This window comes from Neoarius graeffei, chromosome 15 (genome assembly GCF_027579695.1).
Source record: "Neoarius graeffei isolate fNeoGra1 chromosome 15, fNeoGra1.pri, whole genome shotgun sequence".
NCBI classification, from domain to species: Eukaryota; Metazoa; Chordata; class Actinopteri; order Siluriformes; family Ariidae; genus Neoarius; species Neoarius graeffei.
Genome location: NC_083583.1, coordinates 48,208,053 through 48,223,252, shown reverse-complemented (window position 1 = coordinate 48,223,252; position 15,200 = coordinate 48,208,053). Strand labels below are relative to the sequence as shown.

The 15,200-nt window shown below is 40.1% G+C and overlaps 1 protein-coding gene across 6 annotated transcripts in view; it reads right to left on the bottom strand.

Moving 5' to 3' along the window:
• Positions 1-2,400: 2,400 nt before the first annotated feature.
• ect2 (epithelial cell transforming 2) overlaps positions 2,401-15,200 on the bottom strand; it is a 51,350-nt gene continuing 38,550 nt past the window's right edge. Inside the window, exon 26 of one of the 6 annotated variants that reach the window (XM_060941534.1) lies at positions 2,401-3,469. In XM_060941534.1, coding sequence (XP_060797517.1) covers positions 3,380-3,469 — 90 coding nt within the window. In that variant the 3' untranslated portion in view covers positions 2,401-3,379. Of the gene's footprint in view, positions 3,470-9,840; positions 10,130-15,200 lie in introns of those variants that run through there. The other 5 variants (XM_060941537.1, XM_060941535.1, XM_060941536.1 and 2 more) reach the window with 5 other exon arrangements.

The following is a 15,200-nucleotide window of genomic DNA, read 5'->3' as shown; positions in this document are numbered from 1 at the left end:
CATCATCAGATTTTCACACAAGTCCTAAAAGTAGATAAAGAGAACCCAGTTAAACAAATGAGACAAAAATATTATACTTGGGTCATTTATTTATTGAGGAAAATGATCCGATATTACATATCTGTGAGTGGCAAAAGTATGTGAACCTCTACGATTAGCAGTTAATTTGAAGGTGAAATTAGTCAGGTGTTTTCAATCAATGGGATGACAATCAGGTGTGAGTGGGCACCCTGTTTTATTTAAAGAACAGGGATCTATCAAAGTCTGATCTTCACAACACATGTTTGTGGAAGTGTATCATGGCACGAACAAAGGAGATTTCTGAGGACCTCAGAAAAAGCATTGTTCATCAGGCTGGAAAAGGTTACAAAACCATCTCCAAAAAGAGTTTGGACTCCACCAATCCACAGTCAGACAGATTGTGTACAAATGGAGGAAATTCAAGACCCTTGTTACTCTCCCCAGGAGTGGTCAACCAACAATGATCACTCCAAGAGCAAGGCATGTAATAGTCGGCAAGGTCACAAAGGACCCCAGGGTAACTTCTAAGCAACTGAAGGCCTCTCTCATATTGGCTAATGTTCATGTGTCCACCATCAGGAGAACACTGAACAACAATAGTGTGCATGGCAGAGTTGCAAGGAGAAAGCCACTGCTCTCCAATCGGAACATTGCTGCTCGTCTGTAGTTTGCTAAAGATCACGTGGACAAGCCAGAAGGCTATTGGAAAAATGTTTTGTGGACAGATTAAACCAAAATAGAACTTTTTGGTTTAAATGAGAAGCGTTATGTTTGGTGAAAGGAAAACACTGCATTCCAGCATAAGAACCTTATGCTATCTGTGAAACATGGTGGTGGTAGTATCATGGTTTGGGCCCGTTTTGCTGCATCTGGACCAGGACGGCTTGCCATCATTGATGGAACAATTAATTCTGAATTATACCAGCAAATTCTAAAGGAAAACGTCAGGACATCTGTCCATGAACTAAAGGCCAATTTATGCTGACAACGCAGTCCTCGCAGATGGCGTCACAGATGGCATCTGCGTAGCCCCCCCCCACCTTCGCAGATGCTCTGCGCGCACCTCCCAAAAATTGTGACCACCGCAGAAGCCTCGCAGACAAGAGGGCTCTGACTGGTCCACTCTACATCCGCTGTACACGCACTTCCACTTCCCTACTTTCCCGGTTTGGTTTGTTTTCACGACCGCCATTTTTAAAAACACGAGCGAAGATGGAGCAGCACGAAGAGTGGTTGATCGAGGAAGTACGTACATCTATACGACTCCAGTTCTAGTCATTATAAGTAACCGGAGGATAAACACTCCACTAACCACACCCACCAACTACTCCTAGCGATTTCGTGACTTCGCGCCCCCTTGCGTTGTGGCGGTGAATAACATCGCGCACGCCTATTACTCCCCACTCAACGATAAATTACAACTGTCTGCGAAAAGCCATCTGCGAAAGCCTTGTCGCAAGAGCATGCAGAGGCCCAAACTCTCAAGAGAAGGTGGGTCATGCAGCAAGACAACGACCCTAAGCACAAGTGGTTCTACCAAAGAATGGTTAAAGAAGAATAAAGTTAATGTTTTGGAATGGCCAAGTCAAAGTCCTGACCTTAATCCAATCGAAATGTTCTGGAAGGACCTGAAGCGAGCAGTTCATGTGAGGAAACCCACCAACATCCCAGAGTTGAAGCTGTTCTGTACGGAGGAATGGGCTAAAATTCCTCCAAGCCGGTGTGCAGGACTGATCAACAGTTACTGGAAACGTTTAGTTGCAGTTATTGCTGCACAAGGGGGTCACACCAGATACTGAAAGCAAAGGTTCACATACTTTTGCCACTCACAGATATGCAATATTGGATCATTTTCCTCAATAAATAAATGACCAAGTATAATATTTTTTGTCTCATTTGTTTAACTGGGTTCTCTTTATCTACTTTTAGGACTTGTATGAAAATCTCCTGTTTTAGGTCATATTTATGCAGAAACAAATTCTAAAGGGTTCACAAACTTTCAACTACTACTGTATCCTAATGGGAACAACAAGCAGTGAGCCAAACAAGACAGATCCATGGGATTCAGCTGTCTGGATCTGTTGCACCATGGACTCTGAACAGATGAAACGGAGGTTTTTGAAGTTGAAGCAGAGAATATCTGCATACTTCATTCAAATGCCAAATCACAAATAAAACGAGTCTGTGTAACCTCTGCAACACAGAACCTGCGATGAAATCCAGTGGTTCATGAACCATAGCCAATTTTTTCAAACATTTATCAGCTCTGCTCAAATTATTCTTGTAGTACTTGGTTCAATCTACAAAAATACATTTGCTGGGTCTGCACCTTCCTCTCATTCCACCAGGTATATATGATGACCCTGATAAATTTGCTGTAAAAGCTTTAGAGACGGCTGGATGTTCTAAAAGGTTTGGCCAGGGGGGGAAAAAATAAATAAATAATAAATGGCACTAAACATCTTGACAGCTGTTTGCAAAACTCTGTTTCCAATCCCAGAAGTGCTGCCCATTCATCAGCTACATCCATCTTTTATTGGAAACAAGTAAATGAAGTGTCAAACATAAAAGCGATTCCTCAAAAATCATTACTGACCATTTACAAAGATGACAGACAACTTCAATACAGGAAGAAAAAGAAAAGGAGGTTTTGTATAAAATATGGGTAACTGTTTGTAAGGGGTTTGAGAAGGTCATTACAGTTAAAACATGACATTCAATAAACATAAAAAAAACGCAATCAGAGGAAAGGACACTACCACAAACGAAAAAGAGACCGTATTTACACATAAATACAAAGGAAAAAGTCATCAGCTTGACATATACTATATATAGAGACGTTTTATTCTAGAGAATAAATATGCACACTACACATTTCCACTTTTTTGCCTGTTCAAAACAAATGATCAGGTCCGTATTAAAAAATTAAAAAAAAAAAAAAAAAAAAAATCCCCACAGACTTCTACAATATGTGAAACTTGAGCAACAATTTACTACAATGACTTACCATCGTTTTTCTAATCGTCACCCATTTATATTTAAAAGTACATTGTAGCTTTATGAAAGCTGAAAAAAGTTAAATGGCTGAGATAGGCTTCCCTATATAACATTAAGAAATACGTTCATTGGTTAATAATGTGAAACTATATCTAAAATAATAAAAGTCAGTTATTAATATTTCTCCGTTAGGTGAAAAAGTGCAGAATATATGACATTAGTAACAAGAAAACACACAAATTACAAGAATGATCCTTCATTTGGAAGTCAGAGAGCAGTGATCTGAGCAGCACTGTACCACCATGTGGAAGTTCTTTAGTATAGTTTAATCAGAGTGAGGAAACGGGTTAACTCCTACACATCAGATCAGGTGAGTGGTTGACCGGGTAAAGGTGTGGTACTTCCTCTCGAACACAGACGACAGATTGACCATCGATGGCGAGTGCATAGCCTGGAATAAACAAGAAAGATACATATGGAGTGAAAATTAAAAAAAAAAAAAAAAAAAAAAAAAAAAAAACCACAGCATGTTTAGCATCAGCAAGTTTCTGGATGTATGACTTCTTCAGGAAGTCTGACATCTGCTGCAGCTTGTTATGAAGAACCATATTGTGAAGCTGCGAGGAACGTGTCTCAAGAGATATTCAAGGAGTGTTCTTCACTCGTCAAATTAACTCCAAATACCGTTTCACAGTGTGGGTGGAGGGAAAGCAGTCAACTCCCTGAAGTGACCATTTTCATTTCAGAGATTCAAGAGGAGAGTTTCAGCCATTTTATCGTCAGCAGTTAGCATACTAGGAAATAGTGACGCTTCGCAAACTTCACAATATGTAATTATATTTCTTGACAAATATGTTTAAATATATGTTTTTAGCTCTAACGAGTAGAGTGAAATATTACAAATACATAGCTCAGGATAACGGAGTCAATATCAAGCTTTAAGGAATTACAGCAATAAACACTGTTAGTGAATGACATGGTGTTATAATCGAATGTATGGTGGCCTGAGAAAACCCACATGGTGAAAGTGACCCACTCAGACATTTTCTATAAAAGTTTTAATAAACAGTACGAGTCAAAAGTTTGGATACCCCTACTCATAGGTTTCTGTATTTTGACTTCTACGTTGGAGAACCATACTGACGACAAAGCTATGAAATATCTTGAACATGTGGAAAAAAAAAAAAAAAAAAAGTGTTTCATATTTTCGAGATTCTTCAGAGTAGCCAGCGTTTACCTTGATGCTTTGTACACTATTGGCATTATCTTTACCAGCTTCATGAGGTAGTCACCTGCTAGGCTTTTCAATTAACAGGTGCCTTGTCAAAAGTTAATTCGTGCCATTTCTTGCCTTCTTAATGCATTTGAGATTAAATAGTAAATAACAGTAAACAGCCCTATTCCACAACTGTAGCAATCCATATTATTACGTCAAGAACCGCTCAACTAAGTAAAGAGAAACAACATCCATCATTACTTTAAGACATGAATTGTCTTCATACAAATAAAGAAAATATCCTCAAGGCTGTAGCTCATACAGGCCAAGAAGCCCATAAAATTGTAAATGTGACAGGTGGTGCCACCCTCTTGACAATTTTTATGCACACCCACCTGGGGAACATTGTATGCGAGTTTGATCAAAACCCGATCGATCCTGTAGGAGTAGCGATTTTTGTAAATTGTGGACGGACAACATGTGTAGAGATGAAAGTGGAGCAAAGGGGAAAAAAAAAAACCCTGAACTTTTGAAAGTCAAACTAAGATGGGGGGCAACGTCCCCTGAAAATATTTTAATAACACACAAAACTCTGCATTCTAGTACTTATTTTCACTAAAACAAGTTATAACTTAAGCCTTTTTCTTTCATGTATATTAAATGATTAACATGTCAAAAATCTCATCTCATTATCTGTAGCCGCTTTATCCTGTTCTACAGGGTCGCAGGCAAGCTGGAGCCTATCCCAGCTGACGACGGGCGAAAGGCGGGGTACACCCTGGACAAGTCGCCAGGTCATCACAGGGCTGACACATAGACACAGACAACCATTCACACTCACATTCACACCTACGGTCAATTTAGAGTCACCAGTTAACCTAACCTGCATGTCTTTGGACTGTGGGGGAAACCGGAGCACCCGGAGGAAACCCACGCGGACACGGGGAGAACATGCAAACTCCACACAGAAAGGCCCTCGCCGGCCACGGGGCTCGAACCTGGACCTTCTTGCTGTGAGGCGACAGTGCTAACCGCTACACCACCGTGCCGCCCATGTCAAAAATATCAAATTTAATTCCCCTAGTTAATGAGTAATTTTCAGGAGTGCATTTAGAAAACGCAGTGATTTTCCTGCTACACAGCTCATTACTTTGAAAATATCAGACAGACAGTTGAAGGTAAACTCAGCAAAATCCCAAAACAGCACTGTTAAAAAGTAAAGGTCTGTTAGAGTTTCTAAAGCTTACAGGTTTCAATGTTGGGGACATTGAGCCTCGTTTATCAATCTTTTAGTAGAGTTGTGCGTTTGCATAAGCTAAAGTGAACTAAACATTTCCAATTCATATTTATGCGAGTTGAAGCCGATTGTTTACATTAGTTCGTATTGTCTGTAAATTTAAACAGACCAATGAATACCAAATTTCTCATGTAAATCAGGGGCGTAGCGAGGATTTTTCGGGGGGTGGGGGGTGGGGTTTGTGTCACACACTGACTGGCAGCCTGAGTACATTATGTAACAAAAAATAATTACCATTGCTAGTTTTAGGTCGCTTAGAATCCAGCTCTTCCATTATTGCTGTTTCTTCCACGTTTTCTTGACGTGTTCTAGAAACGGCACTAAAACTTAGCTTCGAAACCACAAAATGCAACTTTGATGGGAAATAATATAATTTTTATATACATATATATATATATATATATATATATATATATATATATATACATACATATATATATATATATATATATATATATATATATATATATATATATATATATATATATATATAGAGTGATTCCACGCTTATGGGTACTGAAATGGGGACATGAACTTATTTTTAAAAATTCACCTAAAACCATTTTTTTTACCATCAGGTCACAAAACATGTAATCTTTAATGAACATGTTAAAAGATAACTTTAATATTCTGAGATGTAATAACATATTTATATGCCAAAGTCAAGCCTATGAGTTCCAAAATGATGTCTGTTACATTACTTCTGTTACGATTGTCCATCTCGCGTCTGTTACAAATTAATTGCAATCTAGCTATATACCATGTTAATCTTATTGAAAGAATGTGTATGTTTATTCTACTACACATGTTTATTAATTATATTTGCTAAAACATCACCTTCCTATGTTTCAAAAAGTAATTCTACATTGTTAAAATTGAGAATATATATGTCCACAACACTTCTGTTACGTTCTGACTTTGGCATATAAATATGTTTTTATTACATCTCAGAAAATTAAAGTTATCTTTTAACAGATCATTCATTAAAGATTACATGTTTTGTGACCTGATGGTAAAAAAAAAAAAAAAAGAAATGGTTTTAGGTGAATTTTTAAAAATAAGTTCATGTCCCCATTTCAGTACCCATAAGCGTGGAATCACTCATTATATATATATATATATATATATATATATATATATATATATATATATATATATATATATATATAAAAAATAAATTGCTTCCCTCTCTTCATGTCAAAAGAAGGAAAGTTTTGCTTGTTTTGACATGGCGAATTATTAACACGAGGAAATACTTGTAATTCACAACTAAAAAGACTGCAGCTACACTAGCAGCTTGAACATGCTTTCTAGTGCAATCGTGTTGTGCTTGCGCAGAACGGCATCAGTCCTGCGCGCCTTAGCTCGTGCACCTGAAGGCGCAGGCACCTAGGGCGCGCACACGCGGCGTTAAAGAACACCTGTCTTTAATCAATGAACTATGTTTGGGCTACTTAAGGACCGCACCCATGCAAAATATTACGCTGCGTCTAGGAACGTGAAAAAATCCGAAAAATAAATTTCTCCATTCGGAAAACCGGAGATTTAAGAGTTGTCAAATATCCGGATTTCCGGGTAAATCCGGAAGACTTTCATCCCTGCATGTGATCGCATAAAAAAACAGAAAAAAAAAAACCCACACCACACCCCCTTGAATTAAAAGGCATGTCAACACACTTAACTGGTACTGCATGTTTCTCTTTTAGTTCTCAAATCACAAGTATTTATTGTTGATTATTTATTGTACTAGGGGCAGCACGGTGGTGTAGTGGTTAGCGCTGTCGCCTCACAGCAAGAAAGTCCGGGTTCGAGCCCCGTGGCCGGCGAGGCCCTTTCTGTGCGGAGTTTGCATTTCTCCCCGTGGGTTTCCTCCGGGTGCTCTGGTTTCCCCCACAGTCCAAAGACATGCAGGTTAGGTTAACTGGCGACTCTGAATTGACAGTAGGTGTGAATGTGAGTGTGAATGGTTGCTTGGCTCTATGTGTCAGCCCTGTGCTGACCTGGCGACTTGTCCAGGGTGTACCCTGCCTTTCGCCCATAGTCAGCTGGGATAGGCTCCAGCTTGCTTGCGACCCTGTAGAAGGATAAAGCAGCTAGAGATAATGAGATGAGATGAGATTTATTGTACTAAATTTTGCAATTTAGTGGGACCCCAGGGATTGGAGCTTATTGCTCTGTTGAGGATTCCCTGCTGTTTTTAACAGCAAAGTTTATATATTTTCAAGTCTGATTATGTCCAAACGTGACAAAGGAGAAAACGGCATTTAAAAGATTAAAATTCCACTTAACAGGTAATAAATATGAACATGAAAACTGTCCATTTTATACCCGCCTTTAATTACAGCCTACAGCCATAGCCGTATTTGTTAAACTGGCTACCTACTTAAATGTGGCGTTTTTTCTGCAGAAAGTCTAGGCAAGGAAAATACAGCATGATTTAAAAAAAAAAAAAAAAAATCTAGTGGCAATATTTTTTCATTACAGTACTACAGATGTTTTATGCTGAAGCAACTAAGATATAACCTAAATCTATTATAGTTTGTGTTTCTACTAAGGTTACAATTATATACAAAAAGTCACCCTATGGGGGCGTCGTGGCTCAGGCGCCATACCATAAATCTGGGGACCCGGGTTCGATTCCAACCCGAGGTCATTTCCTGATCCCTCCCCGTCTCTCTCTCCCGATCATTTCCTGTCCTGTCTCTACACTGTCCTATCCAATAAAGGTGAAAAAGCCCCCAAAAAAATCTTTAAAAAAAAAAAAAAAAAGTCACCCTATACATTTAGGTTTATATTTATTACATCAGGATGGTGTGTCAAAGTAAATAATAAGAAAACTATCAAAATTAGGCCAAAAGTTTTCATAATTCTTGGCTATTTGCCAGAACTCAGCCTCCGTGACTTCCGACAGGTTTTCCCAGACCACCACACAAACTAAGTGATGAACATTTTCAGAAGGTTCAATTTCTTAAGAGGATCTCAAATAAATAAATAAATGAAAGCAAACCACCGTTTTTGTATTTACAAATGACCAATAAGTGTAAAATTATGTATTAGTTTCTGTTGATGACAAACTGCTTGAATGGTCTGCTCACAGAGACTAATGCTGCATTCTCTCCCGCAATCCCACATGGAAATGAGAGTGTGAAAGAGTGGTTGAGCAGGAACATGAACCCAATTTATTCCCCTTACTCTTATGCTGCCTGTTACTATAACCACCAGTCAGAACCCATCACCTACCGTATGTGTGCGTGCACGCACTTTCCAGTCAAGCTTATGACACCCAAGAGAACTAATGAAATCCAAGTTGACACTTCATTTCCATGCCAGTCCTGAGACGATCAATGGCAAATCAAAATCAAGGGACTTGAAAAGCTGAATTTTGTTAAAATGCTGCATCGTGACTGGCATGCTGCATTCTGGCTTTGGGTGCAATACATGGTGGAGTAGCTTCATGGCACTGAATTGTAGAATTTCTTTCTGATACCACCACATGAGAGCATATCCAGACTATTTATTACACATCACAGAACAACAAAAGCAACATGGACAGGTCATAATATTTGCAGTCACTGCCTTCAACACAAAATTCCCAATAATGAACAAAACTCAACCGAGTATAGGGTTTCACCAGCTCTCAAGTTCCTGGTCAAATCTACAGGCTTAGCAGCGAACAGTGGTTGCATACGATGCCCATTTTATTACTCAAAACCTCACCAATTTTTCTGGGACACTCAAATTTACATTCAGCATGCGAGGTCTGTTACATGCGACACTTAATGATTTTGCTGGAATTTACATTTCAAGTTTGTTTAAAAAAATAAAATAAAACCACAAGCTGCCTCAAAACATCAGTGGCTTGACTTCTGACAATCTCTCAAACACCCAACATTATCCGATACATCAACTGCCATTGTTTGCATAAATAACTATGTGGAGTTTGGGCTATTTTGTGATGCATAAATATCTAGTAATTAACCAAGCCACTCAAGCTACAATTAGATTTAATCCCAACTTAGGCTCAGCTGGTGTTCCTGGCTCATAGTACCCAAATCTGAACAACCAAAACACACCTACGGCAAGATGCACAGCTGCAATCCTAGACAGCAGAAACCCAGCGATTTTCCTGCTTACGCCCCAAATAAATCTGTTAATTATTCAGGTGTCTGAACAAGGAAATCACCAAATACAACTCTCCAGGACTGGAACTGTGCACCTCTGGCACAGTGAGTTAGTAAGTGCAACCACTTTCCCAAAGGTTAAACATTAGTAAATGAGGCAGCCAGAAGTGTGCTGTGCTCACATCATATGGACACCTAAAGTAGAGTCTCTCTGCGGGGGGAGCCAGGGGCTCGGCGCTGCTCCAAGGAAACCACAAGCTCCCGGCATGGCCTCGTATCCTGCATAGCAGCCGGGCATGTCTGCTGTGTGGGCACTTTGAGATGGGACTCTGCAGGAGCGGGCTGGTTAGTGTTCTCTGGGCAGCGTGTACACACAGCCACCCTGGGCCGAGGTGCATTGTCCAGAGAATTGGAGCGCTGTACTACAGCATTTTTACTGCAACCACTCAGACTGAACGTGGAGGCTGAACGAGCCATCTGCACTCGCACACCAGCATGTGTCCACAAACACACATACACACAGACACACAGATTAGCCTTGTACATTACAGCAGAGTGACAACTCGTTCTTTAAACAGAAAGTGTGCTCAAATGTTTGCAGAAAGAAATAAAGTCTGGCAATTTTTTTGGTCTGAAAGATAAAAGTCCAACTAAAAGGCCCTCAAAATATTTACCCTCAAAGGCAACAGTGTCCTTTAAATTACTCTGGAAAATGAAAACGATGGAAAATCAGAAGGACCCTACAGGATAAATGGCTACACTGACTATGCAAATGAAAACACTGAAGCAGCGAGATGGAACAAGGATACATCGGCTTCATTAGTTTCAGACCAGATGTAAATGTCCTTAGCATTCTTTCCGAAGTGATACTTTACCATGTGAGGATAAGCATTTAAAATTTAATTTATTCTCCTGACAACTTGGCAAGGATAGTTCTGTGACACCTAGATCACAAAATAGCATTTAAAACAGATACCACCACTGTGACATACTACATAGGCACAATTTCCTAACTTTTGATAATTTCAGATTTTTTTCAAACGTGTGTATGGTCTACAAAATCCTAAATGGCTTGGCTCCCACCTGTTTGCAAAAGTTTTGGCTGTTACCGTGGCTGGCTCTGTAAAGTCCACTAGAATAGCTTCTGTACATAACTGCACTGTACCCTTTCGCTACTCAGCATTTGGACAGGCAGCCTTTTCTGTTAAAGCTATCACACAATGGAACACCATTTCAGACAACTTAAACTGTGACATGCTTGGCGACTTCAAAGCAAACATAAAAAACACCACCTAAAACTCTCGCAACAATGTTCCCACTGTGTGCACGCGTGTATGTGTACCTGTGAGGGGTACTTCCTTATTGTATTGTTTTCACTTGCTGAGTGACTTTTTTTTTTTTGGTATTCTATGTCAATACTTGCTGAGTGATATTTGATGTTTTATCCGTATTGTTTTTATTTGTATTCTTCATGTCAACACTTGAGTGATTTTTTCTGTGCCATTAAGTAGGGACTGCAGATGTAAATTAGCCTAAGGCTAACTCTGGTGCAATGCATCAAATGGCAACATTTATGTTTTTAATTGCACATGGTCCCTTTCAAATCAAATGGGGGGGAAAAAAGAAAAAAAAAAAAAAAAAAAAGAGTAAAATGTCTCTACCCGCCTGTTTGGTAACATTGTTTAACAATTGTCGCCAGGGCTCTACAGTGCGCACATTTCACTTGCATTTGCGAGCGAATTTTTCGGCATGCGAACGACAAAAAAAACCAAACAAAAAAAAAAACGCGCATTCGTGCGAGGGCTTCTTGCAGCCGACAATTTAGGAAAGCACTGAGCACAGACGTGACGAGTTAAAGACTACGTTCAGACTGCACCCTGAAACGACCCATATCCGATTTTTTTGCCCATATGCGACCTGTATCCGATTTGTTATTGACAATCTGAACGACACAGATCCGATTTTTTTCACATGCGACCCAGGCCGCTTGGATATGTGGTCCTAATTCCGATGCATATCCATCATTTTCACATGTGACTGCAGTCTGACCGGACACGTCGCATTCATGCGACCTACACGTCATCAACAAGAGACAAACGTCACTATTCTGCGTTGGCTAATCCCACCTCTTTGGTGGAAAACAACAACATTTGTACAGTTTTCAGAATTTAAATAGACTTTTATAGAATTGATCAAGCTAATGGTGGATTTGGTAGGGACCTGGATGTTGATCTGTTAGCCTGATTAAATAAAACAGTTTCTATAACTGATTTATAACTTAAACCATCCTGTATTACAAGATAAGATTGTTCTGGAAATTTCCAGTAATTTGACATCTTCGGTCTAGTCTGCTGCCCACATTAATCAGATTGTGTGAGTTCCGCCGCCGCCACAAAAACCACATCGCCAGGTCTCGCCTCATCTCTATGCTTTACTTGCAAACTTGAGTGCGCTTTTTTTGGTTTACGTATTACGTAGATGTGCTTATTATGTGTCAATTTGCGCATGCGGGACACTTTTGGGTCGTTTTCCGTTCATATTGGAGATCGCATACAAGTCTCATATAATTGGTAATGTGAACGGCCTAACAAAAAAAACGGATTTCACAACAAATTGGACATGGGTTGTTTCAGGTTGCAGTCTGAACGGAGTGTAACATTCTAAAATGTAAGAAAGTGTGTGTGTTTAGTGTTGTGTGTGTGTTCTGCCTGTGCCTTGCTCCCTGTCTGTAGTTGCATGCATTGCCCCTGTCTTGGTTTCCATGGCAGCTGGGGGGGGGGGGGGGAGTGAAAAATTTACTTTTTTTTTTTGCCGTTCTGCCCCATCTTACTGTGATTGCCCCCCTTTCCCACGGTTGTATGTTGTGGGTGTGGCATTAGGTGGGAATCAGATCATTCAACTGAGAGATAACTGAGAGCTGGTTCGGACCGAGCTGAGAAATCTATTCGCTATGCAGAGAATAACGGCGTTTTTTTAAAAGCAATGATGGTGGAAACAAGAATAAAAGAACGGACGAGGAAGAAAGTGTAGTGAAGAAAGCTAGAACGACGGGAGAAGGTGCGGGAAAATTATATAATGAGATGGAAAGCACACACCCCAGTGCAAACATTTAGATGGGAACATACAACACAGCAGAAAAACAAATATACAGTATATACAAATGGTGCATGTCACAACACAGCAGAAAAACAAAGAATATATATACACAACTGGGCGTGTTGAGGTGCAGATGTTAATTGCACATTAGTTATAGAAACTCAGTTCAGCTACAGAACTCAGGATATTGCACTGTATTTGGTATTGTATTGGGTATGGATGTAAAAGTGTAGAAATATAAAATATACAAAAGCTATAAAAAGTAAAAAGTTGCTCTGTGAGGTTGCACTGTAATAAGTATTGCACTGTATCAGGTAAGTGTGAGAATATTGTCCTTTTAGGTCCTTGTTGGTGCATTGTTGCACCTGCCAGAAGTGGCATCAGTCAGTGCATGTAATTAGCCTTTTTCACATTAAGTCACTTGCAGAAGAACCTCACATCCGTTTTCAGCCTTTTGAATGGAAGAGGCGGCGGCATGCTAATCTGCTGGCTAACAAGTAGCAACCATAGAAAGTCAGTAAACTTCCTTTCCAAAACAAGGCAGAGAGGTGACTGGAATGGTCGCTAACAATACGTAATGATAAACAACAATGCGCAATATTATTATCAATCTTATCTGTGAATGACACAGTTTTGTTAACATATGTTGCCGCCGTATACCTCTTCTTCCATTCAAAAGGCTGAAAACGGATACGAGTTCCCCTGCAAGTGACGTAATGTGAAAAAGGCTAATTGTTCAACGTGGTTATGGCCTGTGGGTAAAAAACTGTTTTTGAGTCTGTTGGTCCTTGCTTTGATGCACCTGTAACGCCTGCCTGAGGGCAGCAAGTCAAAGAACTCAGAGCCAGGGTGGGAGCTGTCCTTGATGTTAGCTCCGCTGAGCTCTGCTCTTTGTTTAGCTACTGTTTGTTCATTCATTCAGTTGTTCGTTATTTGTTTGTTCATTCATTCATTCGTTCATTCATTCATTCATTCAATTGAATTTTGCGTTTTATGTGTTGGTGTGTCTAAGGTTTGCGCTGCAATAAACCTTTAAAATGAAAATCTACTCGTGCTTGTGCCCCCATTTTTTCCCCCTGTGCTCCTAAAATTTTTAACTTAGGAGCACATGTGCTCCTGAAAAAAAAAAAAAGTTAGTGTAGAGCCCTGATTGTCGCAGTACCTGCATGTGTACAATATAGCTATAGCAGAAGGTGGCAATATACGAATGAGCAGTAACATTTTCATTGCGATCTGTGAACATTATACATTCTGGCATCGGCAGATTCAAATTCAAGCATGACTTTCCTCCGGTATTTAAACGGGATGCATTAAAGGTTTACGAGTTTGTTTACATGTTTTGCAAGGCATAAACGATGTCTAATGGTATAATTACAGGTGTGCCATTTCTGTTCATATTGTACAACCTTCTCTCAGATTCGTATATAATCTCATCTCATTATCTCTAGCCGCTTTATCCTTCTACAGGGTCGCAGGCAAGCTGGAGCCTATCCCAGCCGACTACGGGCGAAAGGCGGGGTACACCCTGGACAAGTCGCCAGGTCATCACAGGGCTGACACAGACACAGACAACCATTCACACTCACATTCACACCTACGATCAATTTAGAGTCACCAGTTAACCTAACCTGCATGTCTTTGGACTGTGGGGGAAACCGGAGCACCCGGAGGAAACCCACGCGGACACGGGGAGAACATGCAAACTCCGCACAGAAAGGCCCTCGCCGGCCCCGGGGCTCGAACCCAGGACCTTCTTGCTGTGAGGCGACAGCGCTAACCACTACACCACCGTGCCGCCCCGATTCGTATATAATGATTGAGCCATTTTGAGAACTTGGTTGAAATTACTACATTAATTTACTAGCATAACATCTCTTCATTCTAGCTGTAGCTAATTGGAAAGCAAGTGTCTACCAAAGGTGCTTGGTTTTAGACAAAAACCCTGTTTGCACTCCAGATGACATTTTCCTGATAACACAGAGCAAGACATCTCCATAATACAACAGATGAAACATCTTGGTAATAGGGAGGGAAACTGAAACACAGCGATCCTAGTGGTAGCATTCCTAAGCCGAGAGCCATACTATTGAAAATCCCATAGACCTGATTTAAAAAAAAAAAAAAAATCCCACGTAGTTGACGTGGAACTTGTACACCCCCAAAAAATTTGTTGTACATGTTGGGATTATCTACTAACTGTGAAAGTATCAGGTGAAATTTCGCTGTCTTTTAAAAGATCGAAATTGTGCCCAACCTGTCAGAAACAGACTACAACCAAATAGTCTAGTCATTACTCATATTACGTCAGCAGTAGGCTTAGCTGTCCCACAACCGGGAAGATCTGTGTATTTTCATCATGCTATGTTTTGCGCCAGACTGCAACCACCGGCAGTTGACTACATGCCCTGATCTGTAATGGTTATCCCCACAAGGGATGCACTTCTTATTGGTA